The 27439-nt window shown below is 46.9% G+C and overlaps 1 protein-coding gene across 4 annotated transcripts in view; it reads left to right on the top strand.

Moving 5' to 3' along the window:
- Positions 1-27439, top strand: part of MYH9 (myosin heavy chain 9) — a 102235-nt gene that overhangs the window by 18686 nt on the left and 56110 nt on the right. For all 4 annotated transcript variants that reach the window (XM_066259355.1, XM_066259347.1, XM_066259338.1 and 1 more), the window contains 2 exons: positions 17772-18123; positions 23822-23978. In XM_066259355.1, coding sequence (XP_066115452.1) covers positions 17791-18123; positions 23822-23978 — 490 coding nt within the window. In that variant the 5' untranslated portion in view covers positions 17772-17790. The remainder of the gene's footprint in view (positions 1-17771; positions 18124-23821; positions 23979-27439) is intronic.

Raw genomic sequence — 27439 nt, forward strand, 5'->3', positions numbered from 1 at the left:
AAGACAGGATGGTGTGCCCTGAATCCGGCAGCTCTCTAGGGCAGAGCTGCTGCTTCCTTCTCTCACCTGCAGGTTCAGCTTTGGCCCCCTTGAAACCTGTCTGTGGCTCTGACGAAGGAGTGATTCTTGGCGAGTGGTAAAATAAGCAGTGGCCAGGTTCCTGGCAAAGGATGTGTGAGGTCATCCCTGTGGCCAGGTTCCCTCTCAAGGACAGTGGGGTCATCCAGCTATTCAGACCAGGGTGTTACCACAGCCTGCTCTAGGAAACTGCAATTAATTTTTTTATAAAGTGTAAAATAAGTGAGTTTTATTTTCATTCAATGGCTTGTATTGGCCATTTTTCCCAGGGAGCCTGAAAACTCTGGAATGCTGCTTGTCCACCTGGCTTCTCTGGAGAGTTGGCTGTTCCCTGGTTGCAGCCTGTATGCCCAGGACTGGCACTGGGAGAACAGGCTCAAGGAATGGAAACATAGGGCAGAGAGATTGTCTCTGCAGTCCAGGATGATCCAGAGTTGCCCTGGGGAAATGACCTCTGCTTCCCACTCAAAGTCTCTGTTGGGTTGTCCTGACTTCATCTTTGCTTCGACCTCTTTTGTGAGATTCTGCTTAACCCTCTGGAGGGTAATGGAAGAAGAAAATTCTCTCGTCTTTGTTCACTTTGCCTTAGTGGAGATGAGGCCACTCCAGTGCCCCTTTGCCTTTGAGCTTGTACCCAGGAGCTCCTGAAAGTTTTTAAGACTGAACTTGAGGGTCACTGTGAACTTCCTAAGATGGCATGTCAAGGGATCACAGCCTTCAAAGCAGTCTGTGCTGGCTGGAAGTTTTAAGAACCACTGATCTTAGATGGGACTTTGGGTTTCCTGTTTATAGAGCGAGTGTGTGTATTTGTGTGTGTGTGTGTGTGTGTTTATGTGAACAGATCAGAAGGCTATTATTGGGTATGGGGGTTTTTTCACTACAGGGTTATGTTATGCTGCCCCAGGAAGATAAAAATGTAGGAAGCTCTCATCTCTGTCCGTTCCTGTCTGTCTGTCCCTGTCTATCTCTGCCTCTGTAAAAAAAAAAAAATTAAGCCTGACCAGGTGGTGGCGCAGTGGATAGAGTGTCGGACTGGGATGCGGAAGGACCCAGGTTCGAGACCCCGAGGTCGCCAGCTTGAGCGCGGGCTCAGCTGGCTTGAGCAAAGAGCTCACCAGCTTGGACCCAAGGTCACTGGCTCCAGCAGGGGGTTACTCGGTCTGCTGAAGGCCCACGGTCAAGGCACATGTGAGAAAGCAATCAATAAACAACTAAGAAGTCGCAACGCCAACGAGAAACTGATGATTGATGCTTCTCATCTCTCTCCGTTCCTGTCTGTCCCTGTCTATCTCTACCTCTGTAAAAAAAAAAAAAAAAAAAAATGTAGGAAGCACCTTCAACAATCTCATCTCTGTACAGTGGCCTTCTCTCATCTGTAGTAAACTTAAAAAAATTTTTTTTTAATTTATTCATTTTTAGAGAGAGTTGAGAGAGAGAAGGGGGAAGGAGTAGGAAGCATCAACTCCCACATGTGCCTTGACCAGGCAAGCCCGGGGTTTTGAACCGGTGACCTCAGCATTCCAGGTCGACACTTTATCCCCTGCGCCACCACAGGTCAGGCTAAACTTTATTTTTTTTTTTAAGATTATATTTATTCATTAGAGAGAGAGAGAGAAGGGGGGAGGAGCACCACCACAGGTCAGGCCCTAAACTCTTGATATATCACTTCTGGGTGTCTTTTAAGCATGGTGCTGTGGCTGGCACTTTGAGCAGTGATGTTTCGGCTGTAGGAGACTTGATCTGTTATTTTGGATACTGAGGAAACTGGGCTCTTCTTTTTTTATGTCCTGTGATCTTCCACCTGGCCACCAGGTGCTCAAAGAATGTTTCCTCATAGCCCTGGCCGGTTGGCTCAGTGGTAGAGTGTCGGCCTGGCGTGCAGGAGTCCCAGGTTCAATTCCCGGCCAGGGCACACAGGAGAAGCGCCCATCTGCTTCTCCACCCCTCCCCCTCTCCTTCCTCTCTGTCTCTTTCTTCCCCTCCCGCAGCGGAGGCTCCATTGGAGCAAAGATGGCCCGAGCGCTGAGGATGGCTCTGTGGCCTCTGCCTCAGGCGCTAGAATGGCTCTGGATGCAACAGAGCGATGCCCCCTGGTGGGCATGCTGGGTGGATTCCGGTCGGGCGCATGCGGGAGTCTGTCTGACTGCCTCCCCGTTTCCAGCTTCAGAAAAATGGGGGGGGGAAATGTTTCCTCAGTCATATCCTGGCAGATCTCTTCACACTCCTTCCCCATCCCCAGCTTCTGAGTCTCTCTTTTCTAAGGGGGAGGATGGGGAGCAGGGAAAGGGGGAGCACATAGGATACCTGCCATCGCTTCTTTGAGGTGGTTGAGAGCAAATGATGGGAGCTGTGGGAGAGGAACATGTTCGCCACAGAGCCTTGCTTTGGCTTTGGACTTGATCTGCTTGACCTAACTAACTCCCTGTGTGATCTTGGGAGAGTCGCTGGACCAGTCTGAGCCTCATCTACCCAGTGCTGGTTGAGTCAGATAGATATTTTTCAGTCTGTCGGTTGAGACTCATTGGTGGGTTGTGAAATTTAGTGGGTAGCAACAAGCATTTTTAGAAATGAAATAAAATAAAATAGATTTGAGTGAAAAATACTGGAGTGCATAAGTATTTGTGAATTTTATTTTGTTTGTCATATTTGTGATAAAAAGCTTTTATTAAAATTTTATTTATTTTTAATGTGGCTTGAGATAAAAAAGAAAATGTTGATGCCCCCAGGATGAGATGCCCTAGGGAGGGTCTCTTTCAGCCCAACTTTGTGTGGTTCCCACCTACAGGTCTGAACTGTGCTGGGACTCCTCCCAATACTCCAGCTGAGCCTGTACATGGAGCCCCTTGCAAATCAGTCTTTACAGAATTCTGGGAAATGAGCTACATTCCTGGGGTGGAATAAATCATGTTGAGTTAGGCTAGGCAGGATGTGACTTCAAACCCCCCCCCTCCAAGTGGGCTGTGTGAGGGCAGCTCCTGTGACTGACTCATTATGAGCTCAGTGGCGACACAGACTTCTTGAGAGAAGAGGCAGAGGTTGTGGGGGAGGGGAGCTGGCAGGTCCAGGGCGCCACCAAGCACAGCTCCTCCACCAAGCACCACTCCTCCTCCTCTGTTAGCTCGTTTTGATCCTCACAATAGTTCTGTGAGTTAAGCAGTGCTCTGACCACATTGCAGAGAGAGGGTTGGTGCTCTGTACTACTCACAGCTGTCTTGGGGGGTGGCTGGTAGCACTTCTAGTTTATAAGTGAAGAAACTGAGGCCTGGGGGCCATGGCAACCTGGCACAGTTTGTTCTGTTAAGTGATGGGGCTGGAATTCCACAGCCAGCCTGGCTGCCTCCTGAGTCTGGTTCTTTCTATCTACAGTGCCTTCTGTAAAGGTCATAAATAAGTTTATCATCAGTTGGAAGGTCTCTCTCCTTTCAGTGATGAAGCTTATTAGCAGAGTGGCTTGAATGACCCACTTGATTGATTCAGGAAGATGTTCTTGACCCCTGGCCAGTTATGTGTCTTTTAGGAACAAAACAAAGATTAGTGAACATCAGATTTAGCCGAAAGGATGGGTGATAAGAATAGGACAGTGATATGGTCCTGGGCGGTCACAGATGAGCCTCAGCCCATTCCAAGCCTTTGCTGCCTTGCCTGCTAAAGCGGGGAAGGAACCACATAAGAGTCACTTATGTTTGAAAAATATGGTGTGGGATTATTTGGCTTAACATTAAGCACTTTCAGAATGAGTGGCAGAGGGTTTATGGAGTTTGGACCTTTAGGGAGATTGGCACCAACTCCGTTACTTCAGTTCATCAGGCATTATTCAGCACCCACATGTTGAGCAGTGGGATCCATTGATGACTAGGACCTGTTCTGGCCTTAGATCTCTCAGCCCAGTGAGGTTAGGGTGGGGATGACTGTTGGTGTGAGTGGCTACGCTATTCTTTTCCTTTTTCTGTTTTTCTTTTTTTTAGTACTTAAACATCACTCAGAATAGCAAGCCACTGAATGGCTGGTGGGTTTTGGGCTGAGTAGTTTTTTTTTTTGTTGTTGTTGTTGTTTTTGTATTCTTCTGAAGTTGGAAACAGGGAGACAGTCAGACGGACTCCCACATGTGCCCAACTGGGATCCATCCGGCATGCCCACCAGGGGACGATGCTCTGCCCATCTGGGGCATTGCTCTGCCGCAACCAGAGCCATTCTAGTGCCTGAGGCAGAGGCCATAGAGCCATCCTCAGTGCCCGGGCCAAGTTTGCTCCAGTGAAGCCTTGGCTGCGGGAGGGGAAGAGAGAGACAGAGAGGAAGGAGAGGGGGAGGGGTGGAGAAGCAGATGGGCGCTTCTCCTGTGTGCCCTGGCTGGGAATCGAACCCGGGACTCCTGCACACCAGGCTGACGCTCTACCACTGAGCCAACCGGCCAGGGCCTGAGTAGTTTTTTTTGTTGTTGAATTTTTCTGAAGGGAGAAGCAGGGATGCAGAGAGATAGACTCTTGCATGCTCCCAACCTGGATCCACCTGGCAAGCCCACTAGGGGACGATGCTCTGCCCATCTGGGGTGTTGCTCCATTGCAACCAGAGCCATTCTAGTGCCTGAGGCAGAGGCCATGGAGCCATCCTCAGAACCTGGACCAACTTTGCTCCAGTGGAGCCTAGGCTGTGGAAGGAGAAGAGAGAGATAGAGAGAAGGAAGAGGGGGAAGGGTGGAGAAGCAGATGGGTGTTTCTCCTGTGTACCCTGGCCAGAAATCAAACCCAGGATATCCACATGCCTGGCCGACGCTCTACCACTGAGCCAGTTGGCCAGGGCCCTGGGCTGAGTAGTTTTAAAAAATTGTCTTTAGTTCCTGATGTTAGGTTGGGATTCTCAGCCATTATGAAGTGGATACAGGAAGCCAGTGCTTTCCCATTGAGACAGCAGCCATATAGTTAAATCTTTGCAGTGGTGTTATTCTTCTGCTTTGGGTTTCAGCAAACTGCTCTCATGCTTGAGGAAAGGAAAACAGTGCTCTCAGCAGAACCAAAGGGAAGGAATAACTTCACTGCAGAACGTGAAGGGTTTGGGTTGCCCTCATGTGCATATGGGAAGCTTCTGCAACCTCAGGAGGTGCTCGCTGCCACCAGCAGGCTTGATGTGTTCAGTGGCCTTTCCTAAGGGGCAGGCAGCCAAACATTTATCAGCCTTGTCAAATGGGGCCAATCTGAGGGCAGAATCTATGCTGTTTGCCCCCCCAAATTACTTGCCTTTCATTGCAGTTTCTCCTGGACTGCTGAGTGAAAGCTCATTACCAGATAGGTGAGGCACAGATGTGCCCTCACTAACCAAATACTGAACCACTTTAAAAACAAAGTCAAGGGTCCCATACAGATGACTTCCCTGCAGATCTGTATAGATCCAGCCTGTGGCCTGGCCTCTTCCCATTGAGTGAAAGCTGCTTAACTTATTCCTAATGTACCTGCTTGCTTCTCTCCCTCTCTCCTTTAACATTAGACATGAGAGGTGAGGAGGGTTTACTCTTGGAATGGTGATCTCTTGGACAGAGAGGTTCCCAGATGACACAAGCGAGCATAAACCTAAGCATTTAGAGCAGTACACTTCATTTCAGCAAGCACTAATTGAGGACCCTCTCTATGCAGGACCCTGGCTCAGTCAGCACTTGAGTACGGTGTGGAGGACAGCCCCCACCTTTAAGTAGAGTTCTAGTGACAAGGTACACAGACGGAGAAGCAATGGTTCTGGTATAAGGTAGATTGTACTATAGACTGCCTGAAGAGAGGGGAGGGACAGAGAGGAATAATATACTAGGGCATGAGGAAAGGCTGCCTGGGCCATCCAGGAGCAAAGACAATCGATCCTCTGGGAGCCATGGCTAGAATGAATGGCATCTGGCAGTTTATGAGAGAGGTGGGACTGGAAAGACAGTTGTTTTGTTTTGTTTTTTCTTATGGGAGAGAAGAGAGAGTTGGAGAGAGGGACAGATAGGGACAGACAGACAGGAATGGAGAGAGATGAGAAATATCAATTCTTCGTTGTGGTTCCTTAGCTGTTCATTGATTGTTTTCTCATATGTGCCTTGATGGGGGGGGGCTACAGCAGACCGAGTAACCCCTTGCTCAAGCCAGCGACCTTGGGTCCAAGCTGGTGAGCTTTGCTCAAACCAGATGAACCCGCACTCAAGCTGATGACTTCGGGGTCTTGAACCTGGGTCCTCCGCATCCCAAGTCCAATGCTCTATCCGCTGCACCACCACCTGGTCAGGCAAGACAGTTGGGTTTTGAAGGCCGTGAGGATCTTGCTCTCCAGGTGGGAAGGACCATCATTCTGAATGAGGCTGTCTTCAAGTTCTAATTGCTTTGTGCCCTCACTGATTAGTTGATTGATTAATTTATTAAGAAATAGTTTCTGTGCCCAAAGCTGTGCATCTGTGGCCCTGAGGACAGGGGTAGTGTCTTAATGAAGGAGACTCAATTAGGCATTTTGTCTGCGTGACATGCGATATATGATATGAGCTCCATGGCAGGAGAGTTTCTGGGATGCTGGTGCACTTCTCATTTAGGAGGGAGTGGCTGCAGTGGGATAGTGACTCCCAGATTCTCCCTGAGCTAGGCTGTTTCGGGTAGTAGATCAAAGGGTGAAATCTGTGCCTCATTTGTCCCTCTCATGGTGTTTAATCACTTTCTCCCTAGCCTCCTTGTAGAACTCCCTTTCCTCTTCTCTTAGATTAGAAGCTCTTCCTACCTAGTCCATGGTACTTTCTAGCTGCTGACCTTGCCCTTTTAAATTGAGATCAGGGAGGGTGATCTTTTTAAAAATACAAATCCAATGATGTCACCCTCCTCACCTCTCACCTCACACCTTTCACCTCCTACCTCCTGTGGTGGCCTCCCCTTGTCCTAGAATAAAGTCCACATTTCTTCCACATGGCTGATAAAATCCTGGGTAAGCTGCTATGCTTATCCTTTCCAGACTCATCTCCAGCTGCTAACCCCCCACCCACCCACCATTCCTTACGCACATAGGGGAGGGGAATCTATGTATGAAATTCTGATGTCATTTTTGATGCTCTGGGTTCTTTGGGTGTGGGGCAATGTCAAAATGACGACAGGCCTTGCCTTCTTCAGTCAGGCAAACATGAACATTTCTCAGTGTTCCCTGGGACTTTCAGGAGTTCTGGGAAGTCCCTCCATAGGCCTCTGAGGAGGGAAGGGCAGAGTGGTTGGGTTTTGGGGGCTCTGGTGCTAAATTCCTCTCTGCCCATCTCTGGTTTGGTTTTCTTATCTGCTAAGCATCAGCACAGGCTGGGGTTGGAATACTGCTAAGGGAAACAAGTCCCAGTTTCTTCTGTAAGCAAATAACATTCCTGAGGGAGTGAGGGGGCCCTCTGTAGCCCTCCCAGTCCTCAGCAGCCTCTGGCTCTGGGCATCTCCTTTCATAGCTTGGGGAGAATGAGCACCTTAGCTTTGGGGGCCACTATAAGGTTGGCCCTGGGTGCAGGGGGCTGACACCTTCCTGTACATAAATGTTCTGATAGCCTTGGTGTTTATACGGGGAGGCTCTTGTGCATCTATTACCTTATTTGAGCCTAATGGCAGCATCTGATTGCTGAGTAAGGTCCTACAGCTGGTTAGTACCAAGCCAGACTCAAATCCAGCTCTTCTGCCACTGGACCCCTGCACATCCACCAGACCTGTATTACCCAGGTTGGCATTGAGAAATAGTTTTCTGCAGAATATTCCAAAGTGCTAAGCGTGCTAGACAAATGAAGTGAGTTTCCTTACTGCAGCCTTCTCAGAACCTTTTATGTGCATTGTGACTCTGCGGGAGGTCCATGGGGTGGCAGCATGTTCAGCCTTCTTGGGCCATGAAACCTTTTCTCATGCAAAATCACTGTGTTTGGGAGTCACCATACTGTGCCATGTTGTTCTCTGTGGACTGATGTCACCTGGAGAGTCACCAACTTCTTAAAGCTTTTCATAGGCCCCAGGTGTCCTTCTAGGAAGGATTAAGACTAATTAGGGGGGCAGGAGAGAGAAGTTGGGAGGACAGTTCCTATTAAATGTTGAGTTCTTTGCTGGGAACTTGAGTTACAACCACTTTGATGGTAGGCATTTTTCCCTAATTCTAGAGCTAGGAGATTGAGGTGTTAACAGTGTCAAGATCACAGAAACTGTGAGTGAGAGATTCAGACCCAAGTATGTCTGACTCCAAATTCAACCCATTCCAATCCATCACAGTGCATCACAAGCATTTGTCTTAGGATATGAGGACTTGGTGCCCTACAGGGCAGTGGTTTTTTCAAGTTCTGTCATTCTCTTTTGAGTTGGTACCAAAGATTGTGTCTGTAGCATTTGCTTGGTATTTGCAGACCTATTGGTCCAGGAGAGGCAGGAGGGGCAGCCTGAGGCATTTACGTGGATCCCAACCAGGGCAGAGACCCACTCCACTAGCCCATGCCAGCTGAGGTCCTAGCTCGTGTGTCTGGTGGTTGGTTGTAGATGGTAGGCGCCTCCACATTGGTTAATCAGGGGCACTAGAAGGTTCCAGAAAACTGAGATGGTTTATTCAATCTTACTAAAAGCTTCTTGGGACCAATAAATTGTTTTTACTCCTTTCTTTTTATGGAGTGAAAGTTTGAATCTACTCTTTTCCCCTTTTTGTCTTGGGGATATAAAAATTAGTGCACAAATAATGTGGGTTTTGTAACAGATCGGGTGGCTGTGACCTGTGCATGCTTTCACCTTGGATCTCCCTTGTTCACTTCAATGCTCCAACTCTCTGGCCCTCTGTACAACTCAAGGGGATTTTTCCATCTTCTTAGAAATCTTCCCTATCAATCCTTTATTTTTGCCTTGCTTCTCATGCATTCATTCAGGAAACTTTAACTGAACCCTGCTGTAGGTCAGACGTTGTGCTAGACATTTGAATTCAAAATGAACGAGACCTCGTTCTTGTCCTTAGATAAAATGGCAGATAATGACAGTTGAGCTGTTTGATTACAGCAGTGTGGAGTACAGAGGGGAGGAACACAAAGGGGAGGGTAGTGTTTTTGCAGCAATCAGGGAGGGGTCTTAAGAGGAAGGAGCATTTAAAGAGCTGAGGTTTGAGAGAGGGTCCCTCGCTCAAACACACCAGCTTCTCTAAGGCCTGGAGGCATGAGTAGAGAGGGATGTGAACAAGAATTGAGTAAGGTAGAGAATGGCAGAGGGAGAGGAAGGGCTGGGAGCACTGGAGATTAATGGGCAAGATCACAAAGGGCCTACTCACCATGCAAGGATGGTTAGATTTCGTTCTGGTCAGATATAGAGCCATTGAACTGTTTTGAACTGGTGATAATATCAATAAAATAGGAAGTAGCATGAATAGAAGTGGAGCTGACAAGTCATCCTGAAGGAAACTAGGGGGATGGATTTGAAAAGGGTGGAAGCCTCAGGGAAAGGACAGGAAGGAGGTGGCTGTGAAGCTTAGAAAGGAGATGCTGGCCTGGACTGGAGTGGGGCACCAGCGATGGGGCTGACAGAGAGCTTCTAATTCACCAGGGAGACGTCTACAGTGGCTCTCTTGGGTGACCAGATGAAGTCTTTCTTAGAGATGGAGACCCAGAAGGGAGTGTCGGTTGGGGGAAAGAAGGAGGTAGGGAGTTCACTGTGGTGGTGCTTGTGGGTCCTACAGGTGGAGACATCCTCTGGTTGGTGCTCGGGCTCTTGGAGGAGAGTTCTGGGTGAGAAACAGTCACCTGGGTATCATCTCTGGGACTAACTCTGATTTGGCAAAACTATTAAAAAATAGAATTTGAGCTCAGTTGGCTGGAGCTGGTTGAGCCTTGTCCCAATATGCCAAGGTTGTGGGTTCGATCCTCATTGTTCAGGACACATACGGTAATCAAACAGTAAATTCATGGATGGGTAGAGTAGCAGATCAGTGTTTCTCTCTCAATCTCTCCCCCCTTTTCTCTCTCCCCCTTCCTTTCCTTCTTCCTCTCCCCTCTGCTCTGCCCCCTCCCCTCCCCCTTTGCCTCTCTCCTCTCCCCCCTCCGCCCCTCTCCCCCCTCCCTTTCCTCTCTTTCTCTAAAATCAATAAGTAAAAATTAAAAAAAAAAATACAGTGTTTGATGGTATTCCCAGGATAGTGGGATGAGCTGATGCAGCATGGGAGAAAACCCCTCCCCCCTTGCAGTGTGGCTGCTGCCTGTCTGTCTTCCATTAATCACCTGGACCTCTCAAGCTGCTGAACTTTGCTTATGAGTCACTGTCTGAGCTGCTGTGCTGAAGGCTCTGGAGATTCATGCCCTGCCTGGGGAAGTACATCTGCCTCCTTTGCCTGATTCTTTTTTTTTTAAGTTGGGTATTTAGGAGTCTTTTAAGTATAGTCCAGTAGTGGGTTCCCTTAAAATACAATGTAGTACAAGGGACAGTCGCTTCTTGGTGGTGTCATCCATGATGGTCATTGTTTGGGCCCTGGGAATCATTTTGCTCTGAGGACTTCTATGTTTGAAAGAGATTTGACTTGTACACTTCACAGTTGGGAGAGTATTTAGTAAGCTGAGATCTGGTTTCTTTGCAATATTTGCTTATACTACTAACCTTTAAATCAGTGGTTCTAGCTAAGAGATTTTGCTCCCTCCCCCACTCCCAGTCTTCATCTTTGGCAGAGTCTGGAGCATTTTTGGTTGTTACAACCAGGGATGGGGAGCTACTGTTGATTAGTGAGTACAGGCCAGAGATATTGCTAAGGATCCTACAATGCACAGGACAGTCCTCCACAACAGACTTATTTGGCCCAAAATGTTTATAGTGTTGAGGTTGAGAAATGCTGCTTTATCTGATCACATATGGTTCATGAAAAACCTCACCCTCTTCTTTGGCCTGGAATACTTTTCTACCATCTCTTTCCTTCCCCTATCAATCAAGGTTCCATCCATCTTATAGGACACAGCTTAAATGTCATCTTCATGAAACTCCTTTGAGCTTCCAAGTTTTTCACTGAATCACTCCTTTCTCAGTGTTCCTATAGTAAGCTGCTTGTTCCTGTATCCTGCAGTCTTTTTAAAGCTAATGGTCTTCTTCTGCAGTGACTGTTCCATAAAGACGTGTCCTGCCTCATTGTTACAAATATTTGATGTTGAATTAAACAGCCTCGTGAGGTGTTTGTGAGGTGGAGAAGGTGGCATGAAATATTATATGCATTTACAGTTGAGCCAGAGAGGTGGCATGTGCCCAGGTTTACAAACTACTTCTTTTTTTTTTTTTTAATTTTTTTTTTTTAAATTTAGTGGGGTGACTGTTGGTCAGATAAGTTTTTTATTTATTTTTATTCATTTTAGAAAGAGAGAGAGAAGGGGGGAGGAGCAGGAAGCATCAACTCCCATATGTGCCTTGACCAGGCAAACCCAGGGTTTCGAACCGGTGACCTCAGCATTTCCAGGTCGACGCTTTATCCACTACGCCACCACAGGTCAGGCCTACAAACTACTTCTTAATCCATGTGGCATTTATCTACTGGGCTTCCACTGTGCTTGGTGTTGGGTGCAGCAGTTAATAGGACAGAAAACCAAGGAGTTTGCTCACTGCCCACTCTACACTCTATAAGAAAGGCTCAGATCAGCATTTAGTAGTATGTGTCATCCCAGTACATTATTATAAACTCTTTGGGTCCTTTTTTTTTTTTTTTTTTTTGTATTTTTCTGAAGCTGGAAACGGGGAGAGACAGTCAGACAGACTCCACATGCGCCTGACCGGGATCCACCCGGCACACCCACCAGGGGCGAGCTCTGCCCACCAGGGGGCGATGTTCTGCCCCTCCAGGGCATCGCTCTGCCGCGACCAGAGCCACTCCAGCGCCTGGGGCAGAGGTCAAGGAGCCATCCCCAGTACCCGGGCCATCTTTGCTCCAGTGGAGCCTTGGCTGCGGGAGGGGAAGAGAGAGACAGAGAGGAAGGAGGGTGGGGGTGGTGGAGAAGCAAATGGGCGCTTCTCCTATGTGCCCTGGCTGGGAATCAAACCCGGGTCCCCCGCACACCTGGCCGACGCTCTACCGCTGAGCCAACCGGCCAGGGCCTCTTTGGGTCCTTTATACCTTTGTCACAATATTTTTGCACATAGATAGATCCTCAGTATGATTTGGTTGGTTGAATAAGTAAATTTAATGGCTTTGAACATTTCTTTATTTCAAGACCTCATTTTGTAGAACCTTCCTTAGTAGTTCATTTAACTCAGAAGCAACGGCTATAAGGAGAAAGAGAAGGGACATGTCATCTGTGCTGGCTGGGATGAAAACCAGTCAGAGGGGCTTGCTCACATACATCAGAGATTGAGCTGGAACAGGGCTCCGGGTCTGGGGTGAAGTCGCCTGGGTCTCTTGATTGGAACCTTGACTCACAGAACTTACATGGCTTGCCCAAGGTCATACCCCTCACATTCTTACTTTTAGCTCAGTGATTTAAGTAAAAGTGTGAAGATTCCCTTGTACAAACCCGCACAAGGAGAATATGGGGTTTGCATCTTTAAATTGGCAAATTAAATTTGTTTTACTGGTTTGCTTAACTAGGGGATTCTCAGTTTTTCTCTCCATAGCTAGTTTAAGTGGAAACTGAGCAGGGTGTTGGAGCCACATGGGTTTTGAATCTGGGTTTTGGGACCATCACCTGTAAAATGAATATGATGATATATGCCTTATGAATTGATTGCAAGACTTGAGTGAGGAAACAGGCTTATTAGCAAGCCCTCTGTACTTGGTATCTTTAAGATGAGTGAGGCTGACTTAAAAGTTCCAAGCCTAGAATTTGGGCAGTGGAAGGCTTTACATAATCCTGGTTGTCTAGGAATGGACATGCTTACTGTTTTAGGACCAATGATTTGTCCTAGTAGAATAAATACTGTCTTTAAGGGGCTAGCAGTTGTTTTTTTCCAGACAAGCTCTCAATTAAGTAAAAAGAGAACCAGAGGGAGGGAGGGAGGAAAGGAAGGGATTCTTCAGGAAAACAGGATGAAATAAAAGATCCAAATGGATGTTTAGGAGGGAAAGGGAGAAAACAAATAATCGAGGAATTACATTTTGGGTTGAAAGCAGAGGTTTTTGGTTAACCTATTTACTTTCAGTTTCATCATTTCCTGAACGTCCTAATTTAGCCTCTGGTTGTGTCCTCTCGATTATGGCCTAAAAAGGCAACTACTTGGGTTTCTTGGAGTTGGACTGGCACCCACAGGAAGCCGAATGGGAAGGGCCTGGAAGGGCCTGCCTCAGCCGGATCTGGTCTCCAATGGGAGAGAGCTGTCTTTCCTCGCCTTAACTCCTTGCTGGCTGGCTGAGTCCCACACGTTCCCAGACTTCCTGAGGCTCCCTAATCTGAGCCACCAAGCTCTTTCCTGCAGATGGTTTTCTAAGTGCTGGTATGGTTGCTGCCACATGAATACCGTGCTCTAGTGGCCGTGCACATCAATTGACCCCTTTGACAGCAGGGCCATAAAAATGTCTGGATGACTTTTTGGTCCAGTAATTTCACTGCTGAGAATTTATCTCAAGGTGGTCCACTAGATAAAAAGAAATCACCTATTAAAAAGTGATCTTAAAAAAATCACTTTGGAATATTATGTAGCCATTAAAAGTGGCCAATACCCAGGCCTTGAATTAGTTCTGGGTTTGAGTTTTTGCCCCCAGCTAGCTGTGTGACTGAATGGAGGTACTGCCCTCTCAGAACCTCTGCATCATCACTTGTAAAATGAATCATTTGGATAAAAGTGATCAACAAGCAAACTGTGGTCCTGTGGGGAAAATGGTCATAAGAAGTAGGGTATATAAAATGTGAAACTCTACTCTTTGCCTAAGGTAGTTAAAAATCCAGTGTTTTTATGAAGCAGGACCAGTAGGGACCATTAAAATAAAGAGAAAACTTCCTGACCTGTGGATAAAGTGTCAACCTGGACTGCTGAGGCTGCCAGTTCGAAACCCCAGGCTTGCCCAGTCAGGGCACATATGAGAAGCAACTACTGCAAGTTTATGCTTCCTGTTCCTCACCCCTGCCTTTCTCTACCCCTCCTCTCTAAAATGAATAAAATAAAATCTTTAAAAAAATAAAATAATTTAAAAGAGAGAAAACTGATTTTTGGGAAGAGAAGGTCAGGAATTTAGGGGGATATTTTTCTTTCATTTTGAAAACCTTTATATTATGTCTAGTTTTAAAAAAAATTTCAAAGGGGTATTTAGCAGGGTTCCAGGACTGGATGGGGAAAAGTGGCTGCACGCTGGCTGCTGCATTGAGTGGACTGCCTCCTTAGTACCCTTTCTCTAGTGCCCCTTATTTAATTTCTGACACCTCTTGACAGTGGCGCTTACTCCACCTGCATCCTTAGAGGTGAACTGTAACCAATCTGTATCCCTGGCTTCCCCACTGGGCACACACCACTCAGCAGCCACTGGGGACTGGGAGCCTCTTTAGCTTACATGTTGGAACTCAGCTGCAGCCCTGTGGCCTCTGAATCCTTGAAGGTAGATGGATGTTTCTGCCTGGCTGGGTGGGAGGGCTTTAATAGTTACTCCAATGTTTATCTTTATCATGACCTCTGGCCCTCCTCATCAGTCCAGCCCATCCATTGATCTTGGCACTGCTGCTTCCTCATGTCATTCCAGCAGAGTTGCTGAAACCAAATAGCTCTGTCCTTGACCTGGCTCAGCAGGGCCCAGCATGTTTGATGCAAAGTTCTGCTAAGAGAGAGGCATTGAGGCAAGTGGGTACTCCTCAAGCCCACTGTCTGTGGGTGCCTTGGCACCACAGCCTTCTGTGTTGATCTAGTGCTGAAGGAATGCATTGTGCCCCCTCTCTTGAAAGAAGTATGGTTTGGCCCCTAGTCTCTGTAAGGTATCAGAGTAGACAATACTGGCCTGTTGCTGACCCTTCCCTTCTTCCAAGGCCTGCGCTAGGGTGGAACGAGGAGCTAAGGGTAGTGGGTTGGGTGGATTTTTCCTGTCATCTACTGCATTGTTTATGGTGCTCCAGCACAGACCCACCAGTGAAAAGGGCCAGGTAGTTTACCTGGATTTCCAGGGTGGGCTGAGTGCCCAGGGCCTGCAGCCTGCAGGGAGTACAGATGCTGTGATGCCAGGCTCCAGATAGGTTGTTTGCTATTGGTCCCTCTGGGGTGGTGTTGCTGGGATGGAATGGAGTTTGGTGAGGTCAGAGTCATTTGCCCATTACTGATGTACTGCTTGAAGTGGCCCACAGACCAGGGAAGTGAGAATATTGAGTTTTTATGTGCCCTGCTTTTTGACAGGCCACACCAGGAAAGCTCATTCTCAGCCTCCCTGCCTGCTTGCTCAGTAAATATTTGTTGAGTGCTCTGGAATGCTTGCCTCTGCACTCTTCATGTCCCACTCAACTTATCAACAGTTTCGGCCTGCTCCAACCTCAGCCTGACTACTTTTATGAGACCCCAGGCACAAGTGTGCTGGGAAGAGCCTGGGCTGGGTTAGGATACTGTCATGACCTGGCTGGGAGACTCTAGGCAAATGAGTTGCTGTCTTTGAGCCTCCTTCCTCATTTATGAATTGAGAATAATAAAAGCTCTTTTCCAGGATAATTTACATTAAGCGATGTTATGAATAAACAGAACCTGATGTTGGTAGAATCTACATACTTAATGACCATCCCTTTTCTTTCTTCTCTTGGAGGGGTCTGGTAAAGGGTATGGGATATCCTTGGATATTTTCACTGGGCTGGGTCAGTGGAACTCTTAACCAGCAGCAGACTTAGGATTTAGGGGGACAAGGTTCAGGTGAATCCCTTTTTGCATATTGAGGGAGGGATAGTCGTATCTTTTATGGGTTTGAAGTTTGCAGAAAGGTTGAGAACAAACAGCCTGTGAGGCCCTGTGCTCTGTGATTGCAAGTTTTTGAGCAGGGCAGTGATGTGATCGAGAGACTGGTTTTGGGAGCCCGGGTTGGGAGACTGTGGAGAGACCGACTGGCCAGTGGTCTGATAAACAGCAGACAGGCAGAGAACAACTGGTATTTGCACTGGCAGAGAGAAACCTTTGGTCCCTTGGATGGACTGGCCAGTGTGGAAGCAAGGGCAGCTGTGATGCCCTGGGTTCTCCCTTCTGCCTAGACCCAGACCCAGACGAAAGACCAGGGCTGGCTAGGTGGTTTATAGCGGTCCTGTTATGCCGTGTTTGCTGCTGCCTAACTCTGCTCCCTGCCTTCTCTTGGAGGTGGTCCTTGTGGGTGAATTGTGCCCCTGGTCCCCTGAGAGAGGCTGCTGGAGTTCGCTTGTGCTGGGAATATAAACCAAGCTGCCGGCTGGGGGAGCTGAGGAGGCTGCCAGGCATCTGCTCCTTGGATTTGCCTTCACTCCTGTGGGGGAGCAAGCAGATTTCCTTAAGAACAGCCTCTTATGGAGTGAGTCCAGGGAAGCCCCTTAGCCTTGCTCTGGAAACCATTTTATGAGCCCAGATAAGAAGGCCTGGGCAGCCCAGACTTTTCCTTTTGTTTACTCCCTCCCAACCCTCAAGCCTCCTTTGCTTCCAACTTCCAAGTCTCTTTTGAAATCTGGAAGCATGAAAGCCTATGTCAATCTGGATTTGGATCTGGGGTCCTAACTGGCTTCCTGGGCCTGGGGTGGGTTCCTTGATCTCACAAGGGGAAAGCCTGCTTGTGTTGTGACCTAGACAGTGAGCTTCTGGGCTGTTTCTCTGGTGGCCAGGAGCAGCTCTTAGACCAGGGTTTCTGAGACCTGCTTTTGGTTCACTCACAGCAGCTGTCCTCGCTGAGCTGATCCAAGCCTGAACCTTTGAATGGGAATCAAATCTATGATTTCACTATGGAAAGGCACAGGACCCTACGAGTCTGGAGTTCTTCCTGGGTGACTCTGCAAAAGCCCCTACCTCTAGAAGCTTATATTTTCTCATCTGTACCTTACCCACCTTATGGTGTGGTTATGACAAAGATCTTTCCAGGTAGCGAAATATGTAGCGAAAGTATTTTATGTACAGTAAAACCACATAGGTATAAGGGGTTATTATTTCATTATCTTTATTCTGCAGATGAGTTTCTAAAAAAGCAACTGCACATTTGCTGAAGTTTTGGCCCTTAATTTTGAGGATTGCCTTTTTACATTAGTGCCCCAGAAAAGGAAGCACTCAGTATTCTCCATGAGGTTTCCTGGAGCCTGACTTCTTCTCATCTTATTTCTTTGGGCTGTATTATCAGGATGGAATTAAAATCTATTGGCAACATATTGATGTTATATTTTCTTTTCGTTGACTCTGTGAAATAAAAAAAAAGGTTTTTTAAACTGGAAACTTAACACCATGTATGATTGTAGTCAGTTGCCCATTTTTTTGGCTAATTAGGAACCTGTTTTTGTTGGAAGGCCTCTTAAATTTACAGGTGTAGCAGAGTAACTATAATTGATCTATCTTTGAGACTCTTAATGCTCATCATTGCGCACAATCGTTGTTTATCGAGTAGTTTAATCATGTATTGATCCTAGGATATACCTTACCATTAATTTCTTATAGCATCCAATTTGTTTTCTCAGTGATGTACATCTTTCTTCCAAAACTAGAAGCAAGAAAATTCTAGCAAATTGTGCATCCTGTTATGTAGAGTTTTACTACACTATAATGCTATATAGTTTGCACAGATGAGAGGTGAACGTCAGCAATTCTTATGTGGCTAATGTAGTTAATCTAATGTTTTCCTTTTTTCTCCCTTAGGTCCTGGCTGTAAGTCACCATGGCGCAGCAAGCTGTTGATAAGTATCTCTATGTGGATAAAAACTTCATCAATAACCCCTTGGCCCAGGCCGACTGGGCTGCTAAAAAGCTTGTATGGGTGCCTTCTGACAAGAATGGCTTTGAGTCTGCCAGCCTCAAGGAAGAGATGGGTGAGGAGGCCATCGTGGAGCTGGTGGAGAGTGGGAAGAAGGTGAAGGTGAACAAGGATGACATCCAGAAGATGAACCCGCCCAAGTTCTCCAAGGTGGAAGACATGGCGGAGCTGACATGCCTCAATGAAGCCTCAGTGCTGTTCAACCTCAAGGAGCGTTACTACTCAGGGCTCATCTATGTAAGTGGGTCCGAGGCTCTGAGGCAGGAGGCTCTAGGTCTGTCCCACGCCTCTCAGATCCTGGGCACTGGCTGTACCTGGGAGAGAAGGGGGGCTTTAGGGGAGAGAAGGAATGCTGTGGTGACATCCTTGAACTTCAGCACCTGAACATACTAAAAGAAGGCTCTCATAGCATTACTTTTATCTCTTCTCTACACAGTTAGAAACACAATAGGAAGTCTGCTGTAGAGAGGATATAGGGAGGATATGACATGTGAGGTCTGCTCATGCACTGGTCTTGGCCCTCAATCTTGGTGGAGATAGGAAAATCAGGCAAGTGTGGTCAGTTCCTTCTCAAGGGGGGATGCTATACCCTGCTCCCACCTTGTTTCTCCTGTACCACCTGATTCCCTCCTACCTTCCCTCTCACATCTGTCAGCGTGGCTTACTTCCCTTAGGAGTGTGCCACCAAGAGGAAGACTTGAATTGCTAGTTCCTCCATCACTTTAGGCTAGTTCCATGCCAGGTGTAGAGTGCAAAGAATAGCATGTACAAAGGCCTACCACATGCAGATGATAGGAGCGGGTTTTCTCTAGCTAACAGGGCTACATTTGCAGAAAGATGGCTCATCACCATTGTAAAAGATGTCAAAAGATGAGCATTTACCTATTCCTTTGGTGATAGACTTCAAACTCTTATGGCCATAGGGTCACAAAGTTCTTTCTCATATCTATCCCAACTTCTTCTGTTCAGTTTAAAGCTATTTCCTTCTGGTTTTGTCCTCAGTAGGGATGAAATATCTGGTTCTTAGTCTAAAAATAGCTCTTTATTTAATTATGCTGTTATATTCACCTTGACCTTCTTGGTCTTGGAGCTGAATAAAACAGTTTTCAACATTTTATTTATTTAATTATTTATCGCATTTTTTCTGAAGTGAGAAGCGAGGAGACAGAGAGACAGACTCCCACATGCGCCTGACCGGGATCCACCTTGCACACCCACTAGGGCAGTGATTTTCAACCTTTTTTGAGCCGTGGCACATTTTTTACATTTACAAAATCCTGGGACACACCACCTACCAAAATGACACAAAATGACACTCTAACACAGTACATATTATACATATAGTTAGTAATATAGTTTCTAAATGTATTTATTATTTATACTCACACCTGACCATGTCTCACGGCACACTGATTGAAAACACTGCACGAGGGGACGATGCTCTGCCGATCTGGAGCATTGCTTCTTTGCAACCAGAGCCATTCTAGCACCTGAGGGCGGAGGCCATGGAGCCGTTCTCAGCGCCCAGTCCAACTTTGCTTCAGTGGAGCTGTGGCTGTGGAAGGGAAAGAGAGAGAGAGAGAAAGGAGAGGGGGAAGGATGGAGAACTAGATGTGTACCCCAGCTGGGAACTGAACCTGGGACCTCCACACACCAGGCTGACATTCTACTGCTGAGCCACCAGGCCAGGGCTCAACATTTTTTTTAATTGGAGGAAGAAAGCATTCTGATCATTATAATCCTCTCATTTTATAGATGGAAAGGCTAACTCTTGGCCCAAGGGGTTGGCTCTGATCGCATATGTCATAAAAGGAGGTGTTGGGCTCATCCTGTTATAAGGATGGTGAGGGGCTCCCAAAGAATCAGCCATTTTCTATAAAATTCAGGGTGACTTCACACATTTCCCCAGAGCATTGCTCCTATCCCACTGGACTGGCACCTTCTAAGTGCCCTGCAATGTGCCAAAGCCCTCTGTTGTGCCATGGGCCATTTGGGATTTCCCTGAAGTTTTAACTGGGCTACACCATGTACCAGGAATGTGTTATCTTTTTTTTGTTTTGTTTTGTTTACAGAGGCAGAGAGAGGAATAGATAGGGACAGTCAGGAACAGAGAGAGATGAGAAGCATCAATCATTAGTTTTTTTGTTGTGACACCTTGGTTGTTCATTGATTGCTTTCTCATATGTGCCTTGACTGTGGGGCTATAGCAGACCGAGTAGCCCCTTGCTCAAGCTAGTGACCTTGGGTCCAAGCTGGTGAGCTTTGCTCAAACCAGATGAGCCCAAGCTCAAGCTGGCGACCTCGGGGTCTCGAACCTGGGTCCTCTGCATCCCAGTCTGATGCTCTTATCTACTGCACCACCCGCCTGGTCAGGCATGACTGTTATCTTGCTGATTGCTAACCTGGTCTGTGATAACAAGGTCCTTATTTCCTGCTATTTATGACCACCCTTTGGAGATGAGCTTGATTAGTTAAGGATCTATCAATAAGGAAATACACAGAACTGTCTACCTGGAAAAGTCCTTCTGTATAGACCAACTTAGCCCAACCTTCTAACATGGCATGTAAGAAGAATTAAGGCCCAGAGAGGGCAAGGGGCTTATGCAGAGTCATATAGTAAGGTGTTTGCAGGGCTGAAACCAGAACTTTGGTTTCCTGAATTTCTACTCATTTATCTGTTTCTTATTGAGAATGTTGTCTGGACTAAATTAAATGCCCCTGCCGCTAGGGGTATTAACCACTGAAACTTAGAATCAGTGACCTTCAGACCTGTGGTGGCCTGGAATGCTGAGATTGCCCGTTCCAAACCCTGCTCTTGCCTGGTCAAGGCACATGTGGGAGTTAATGCTTCCTGCTCCTCCCCCTTCGCGCGCGCTCTCTCTCTCTCTCTCTCTCTCTCTCTCTCTCTCTCAAATCAATAAGTAAAATCTAGAATTAGTGACCTTCAAAAAATGAAGGGACTTGAAGAAAATATTACCTGTCTCTCCTGCTTGGTCTTTCACTGGTGTCACTATTCAACTTGGGTCCTGTTAGAGATTTCTGAGTGGAAACAAGTTGATGGCCTGCAGTTGTCTCTATCACCTGGCTGCAAATGAACTTTCCCTGCCACAAATGGGGGTATTCGTTATTAAACTGTACTCTATGTTAGTTGCTTTACCTTTTCTTTGAAAGTAGGCGGGCATGGTGGGTAGGACCTGAGCTTTCTCTCTAGAATTCTCTAGCTAGAGGCACAACTTCCCATTTTTGCTCCTATGCTGTCACCTCCCACGTGCTTTTCCTCTTGCCTCAGACCAGCCTCCTCCTAAGTGTTGTCACCAGAAGAGAAGTTGATTGTCTCTGTAGTTGCCCTAATGAAGACCCCAGCAGGTGCAGAGCTGTGGAGAGATCAAAGCCACTTGGTAGGGCTGCCTGAGCAGGGGATACTCCCCCCTTCACAGCCTACCTCTCTGCCCATGACCTTCCAAGTGGCGACACCGGGAGCCTTTGTGCAGCATGTTTGCCTGGCCTTGTGGGCGGTGTGGCTAATTCTGCACCACAGCTGCTCTGTCTGTTTCTCCTGGGGGTGAGGCCTTGGGATAGGGGGCAGTCAGGCACAAAGAGCCTCTGTGGCCTGTGAATGGAGCAGCTTCCTGGCATGGCCCATGTGGGAGCAAAGCTACTTGCTCAATGTCTGTGCCTCCAAGAGCATCTGGAGAGAGTGACTCGCAGTTGAGCCTCCTTCCTCCCACCTGAGATGCTGTGTTCACTCCCCTGGGCTCAGTTTGAGAGCTTTGAGGCCCCATAGAACTCTGCACAGGACCATTTGCCCATCTAGCTGTCAGAAAGACTTGTTCTAGTAACCCCTGGCCTCTTCTGCTGTCACCACCAGCTGTTCCCAAACATCTGGTTCCATGGCATACCCTAAATGTGTGGCCATGTGTCCTTTGCTTTCATCGGGCTGGATTTCCTAAAGTATGAGTTTTATCAAACCCTGAGAACAAAGCTTGATTGTGTCTGAGCTCCTGAAATGACCTCGCTGCTCCCTGGCCTTCTATCTTATCCCTACCTGCCAGTTGGAGGCAAAACAGGAGTCCCCGGCTGCACCCCCATCTTCCCATAATACTCAAGTCTCAGGTTGCCAACACCACTTTGGACCTTTTTGCTTTAGAACTTTCTTGGTGCTTTGTGAAAAGAGTAGGTGGAGGGGAAACAAATGACTGATTATCCCAGGAAAAAAGGAAATCAAGGACTCTATGTCCCCTTCTCCAAACAGGAGGCAGCCAAACCCACTTGTTCATGGCCAAACTCCGCTCCTCTTTTCCATGTAGACCAATGTAGGGTCGGTGGGTTCCCCTGGAGTTTAGCTTTCAGTCTAACTTATGTTTGAAGCATCCAAGTGCCATAGCCCTTGGCCAACACCAGGTAGAGCCTGTATCCTCATGACTGGTTCCTGAGAGGGTCCTGTCTGTGTGTTTAGCCACAAGATACATCCTCAGCTTGACCAGGTGGTGGTGCAGTGGATAGAGCATCAGACTGGGATGCAGAGGACCCAGGTTTGAGACCCTGAGGTCGCCAGCTTGAGCACGGGCTCATCTGGTTTGAGCAAAGCTCACCAGCTTGGACCCAAGGTCCAAGATCGCTGGCTCGAGCAAGGAGTCACTCATTCTACTGTAACCCCCTGGTCAAGGCACTTATGAGAAGGCAATCAATGAACAACTGAAGTGCCACAAGGAAAAATTGATGCTTCTTATCTCTCTCCCTTCATGTCTTTCTGTCCCTATCTGTCCCTCTCTCTGACTCTATCTCGGTCTTTAAAATTAAAAAAAAAAAAAAAAAAAAAAGATACATCCTCAGTTGTGGCAGGAACAGAAAGGGCAGGGGTGCAAGGGTCTGGAGTTGACCCATAGTATATATAGGCCCTCAGAGGTTGGCTACTGCTGGATCAAGGGACGAACTAGACAGTGAAGGTGGAGGCTGCTTGAACAAGAACAACAAAAATATGTGAGGAGCTCAGAGAACTGGCCTCCATGACCAGGGAGGTCTACACTGGACTGTGAGACTGGGGCTGCTCCCAGCTCTGTCATTAACTGCCTGGGGCTGCAGGTGTGTGTGACTCAAGGCACCCGGGCCTCGCTTCACTGGCTTTCTTCTGTCCCCATTTTACAGAATGAGACATATAGGGAGAGAAGTTAAGAGATTTGCCTTTGTTGGGATTTGACCTCAGGACATGTGACTCCAGGATCTGATTTTAACCTGGTCATATCAGACATGGAGTATTGAGTGTATTTTGGAATGCCTCACATTAAGGGTATTGATTAATTCAGTTCCCCTTAAAAGACCTGAGTCTTAGAGCAGGCTCACAGGAGACATGAAAGTGGTAAGTTTTGAGAGATTTTATGTTAATATCTAGAAGATTCTAGAGAAGGAGGTATCTGTCTGTGATCTACTAGCCCACAAAAGATCTAGTTGAATGAAGAGCACACTGAGTTCTTTCCAGTGCTAGGAAAGTTTAGGCTTGAATGTCTCTGAGAGTCCTTCAGGGTAGAATAATTTGTGTTGCTACAGTTTGCTTGCTGTAGCTGAATCCTTTTCTCTTTGGGCATTACATGATGACAAACATCTCTTTTTGTCCTTGAAACTGAGTTTTGTAATTGGACTTGTGCTATTTGCGAAACTTACCATGGATCTTGCCTGATGCACTCACTCATCGACATGCAAAGCCTGTAACTGTCATGCCATTGAGGGAAGACCCTCACCAAAAGAGCAGAGATGGTGCTGGTGCCCCCACACAAGCAGTGGGTCTGCTGAGCAGGGGGGGCCCAGAGAGTGAGGGGCCTCAGGAGGACTTTCACATCAGGCTGACTGGGGGGCCTCAGAGGCAGCAGATCTTTGCCACATTTGCACACCACTGAGAATGAGACTTCCTAACCCATTCCTATTTGCTGCTTTTCTTTAGACCTATTCAGGCCTGTTCTGTGTGGTCATCAATCCTTATAAGAACCTGCCCATCTACTCTGAAGAAATTGTGGACATGTACAAGGGCAAAAAGAGACATGAGATGCCCCCTCATATCTACGCCATCACAGACACCGCCTACAGGAGTATGATGCAAGGTGAGTGTCGTGGGTGTTCCAGTCGCTGACTTCCCTGCAGCCATGCTGACACTTTCGCAGGTGCTCACTTACTAGTCAGTGATCTCGTGGCTGGATATGAAGGGATGGCTGGTGATGGGGCCATCCATTGTGGAGGTCTGTAAGCCGTGGTCTGAGAGTCAGGACCAATAGCTATCAGCTGACATGTTTATATGTTGATAGAAAGTTCTAGAAGCCTTAATCTCCCAATTTCTCATTTTGTCAAAAGCTCCTATATCTATCCTCCTCTCAATTCCGGGCTCCTTTTTCTACCAGTTACTCCCTTCCCTCCTTATTTTTCATCTCTTTCTCACTTCCCCACAGTCTGGAAACATGCTGAGTTTTCTCATTAAAAAACACACACAACAGTTCTCCTGAATTCTGTATCCCACTCTAGCTCTCTATATCTTATCACAGCAGAGTCTTTTTAGAGGAAGTATCTGTGTATGTCTGGCCCCACCACTTCTTGAGACTGTCCCACAAAGGTCACCCTAACTTCTCGATTGGGAAATCTGTTGTACTCACGAGTTCTTATTTTACCCTCTCCCCAGCATTGGACAATTTTGACCATTACTTTTCAAAAGCCCTTCCTTCCTGTGACCCTCTCTGGTTCCTCTAATTTCTGCCCTCCCTATCTATGTAGTTCTTTCTTGTTATACCCCTTCCCCATGCACTGATGCTCCTCACGGTCTTGTCCACTCACTCTACATGTTCCTCTGGATGCCGGCCCCGTTCACTCAGGAAACTTCATCATCACTTTCTGGCTGAGGACTGGCACTGTGATTTGATCCCACTTGCTACCAGCTGCCATTTCTCCATTTGGCCATTCATCCAAGCCGGGAACTGGGCTCACCTTGCACTCTCCTCTCTCTTTCTTGCCTCTTTTCCCCCAGTCATTCAGCACCTTCTATACCAGGGGTCGGGAACCTTTTTGACTGAGAGAGCCATGAATACCACATATTTTAAGATGTAATTCCATGAGAGCCATACAACGACCCGTGTACGTTACACATTATCCTCTGGTGTTGTTCTGGAGGACAGCTGTGATTGGCTCCTACCACCCGCAACCATGAACATGAGCGGTAGGAAATGAATGGATTGTAATACATGAGAATGTTTTATATTTTTAACATTTTTTTATTAAAGATTTGTCTGCGAGCCAGATGCAGCCATCAAAAGAGCCACATCTGGCTCACGAGCCATAGGTTCCCAACCCCTGTTCTATACATTTAATCTCTTGTCATATTTCCAGCTCCTTCTTCTTCTTCTTCTTCTTCTTCTTTTTTTTTTTTTTTACAGAGACAGAGAGTGAGTCAGAGAGAGGGATAGACAGAGACAGACAGACAGGAACGGAGAGAGATGAGAAGCATCAGTCATTAGTTTTTCATTGTGCGTTGTAACACCTTAGTTGTTCATTGATTGCTTTCTCATATGTGCCTTGACCACGGGCCTTCAGCAGACCAAGTAGCCCCTTGCTGGAGCCAGCGACCTTGGGTTCAAGCTGGTGGGCTTTTGCTCAAACCAGATGAGCCCGCGCTTAAGCTGGCGACCTCGGGGTCTCGAACCTGGGTCCTCTGCATCCCAGTCTGACGCTCTATCCACTGCGCCACCGCTTGGTCAGGCTCCTTTTTCTTCTTATCCACATGGTTGTGACCTTAGTTTAGGATCTCACAATTTTTTGTCTGCATGATTGCTCTGGTGTCTTAATCATCACTTTTTAGGGCCCTTTGTGCTTCCACCAGAGGGTTATCTTTCTGGAAAGCAAATTTGAGCAAATACCAACTCGTAAAAAAATGAAAATTGCAACTCGAAGTTGTGAAAAATCTTCAAAAGTATTCTTGTTGCCTCCAGAATAACACTCAAATTCTCTAGCAGCACACACCTGCAGCTTGGCTTCCCACCTGCAGCTTGGCTTCCCACCTGCAGCTTCCCAGCTACATGGGAGTCCTTCCTCAGGCCTTTCTGCTCCAAACTGCCATGCCTGTTCCTTCTGCCTGCATTGCCTGGCACGTTCCCATTTTGTTAAAGACAGAACTGAAGCATTACTGCCCTTCAGGGAAGCTATCTGGGCTTGATTTGCATAAGAGCCCTTGTTAATACTTTATTTGAATTAAATGTTTACATATTTGTTTTTCTCTCCTAGACATGGACAGGACTGGCATTGCCTTTATATTCTCAGAGATTAGCCAGACACCATTTACTGTAATTTGAAGTCAAGTCCAACTTTCAGGCAGGGCTATATTCTTTTACTTTATATTGATACTGGTTTTTTATGTCCTATTCATGTGCATCCTTTGTTTCTTTAAACTTTGTAATTGATCTAGGCAGTGATAGTAATGAATCTTGTTGTGTTAATACCTTTGTCTCTGGTTTAGTAGTTTAAAATGACAGCTGTGGGCCTGACCTGTGGTGGCGCAGTGGATCAAGCGTCGACCTGGAATGCTGAGGTCGCTGGTTCAAAACCTGGGCTTGCCCAGTCAAGGCACATATGGGAGTTGATGCTTCCTGCTCCTTCCCCCTTCTCTCTCTCTGTCTCTCTTCTCTTAAAATAAATAGATAAAAATAAATAAATAAATAAAATGACAGCTGTGGATCTGTCTGAACTACATACACAGTGCTGTGCAGAGGGTGTTTCATTGCCAAACTTGGTAAATTACATATGATGTACAAATTTGGCCTAGCCTTTGGCTTATGTTCACATCTATTTCAATTCCTTGAGGAAGCCAGTCCTTTAGTTTTAAGGTAGTATGTCTGTTTCAAAGTGCTGACTAAAGCAGTCTGGTGGAAAAACATTCTGAGATTCCAAAAGAGCCTGAGTCCTGTCTTTAGAGATTATGAGTCAGTTTTCTCCTGGCTCTTTTCATTGGCCAAGTGCAAGAAGTGCATCCTGAAGTCTTAAGTTCTGCACTACTGAATCAGGAATGCTCCCACACTTGGATGCTGGACTTGAACTGTGTCCTGTTGAGCAGGCTTTCTTCATTTATAGACAAGCTGTTATGACAAGAATAATGTAATGATGAAAGTGTGGCACCAGGAGTGGGCTTTCTTGGAACTGGCCTTCCTAACGACTTATTGGATTCTTTCCCAAAGAGATGCATTCGTGTTTTATCTGTTCAATAACAACAAAAAATTGAAGGGAAAAAGTCAGCTCTTCAAGTTGGAGATAATTCTAAAAAATAAAGACTGTGCAGAGGGCTGGAGCTTTCCTTTGTGCTGACCAGGAACTCTTGGCCATAATGGAATGTCCTTGATAGGAACCGAGGAGCTACCCCAAATTATGAGGGCAGTTGGTGTGTGTTTTCATCTTCTGGAGACAGGATAGGAAATTCATTTGTGTGCACGGGGAACTAAGGACCCACTGGTCTGTACAGATGCTGGGTTCACATACTGTCTAACCTTCAGTCAAATTTTCACTCACCTTCAGATTGATTTTGGACTCGCTG

This window comes from Saccopteryx bilineata, chromosome 1 (genome assembly GCF_036850765.1).
Source record: "Saccopteryx bilineata isolate mSacBil1 chromosome 1, mSacBil1_pri_phased_curated, whole genome shotgun sequence".
In the NCBI taxonomy this organism is placed as follows: Eukaryota; Metazoa; Chordata; class Mammalia; order Chiroptera; family Emballonuridae; genus Saccopteryx; species Saccopteryx bilineata.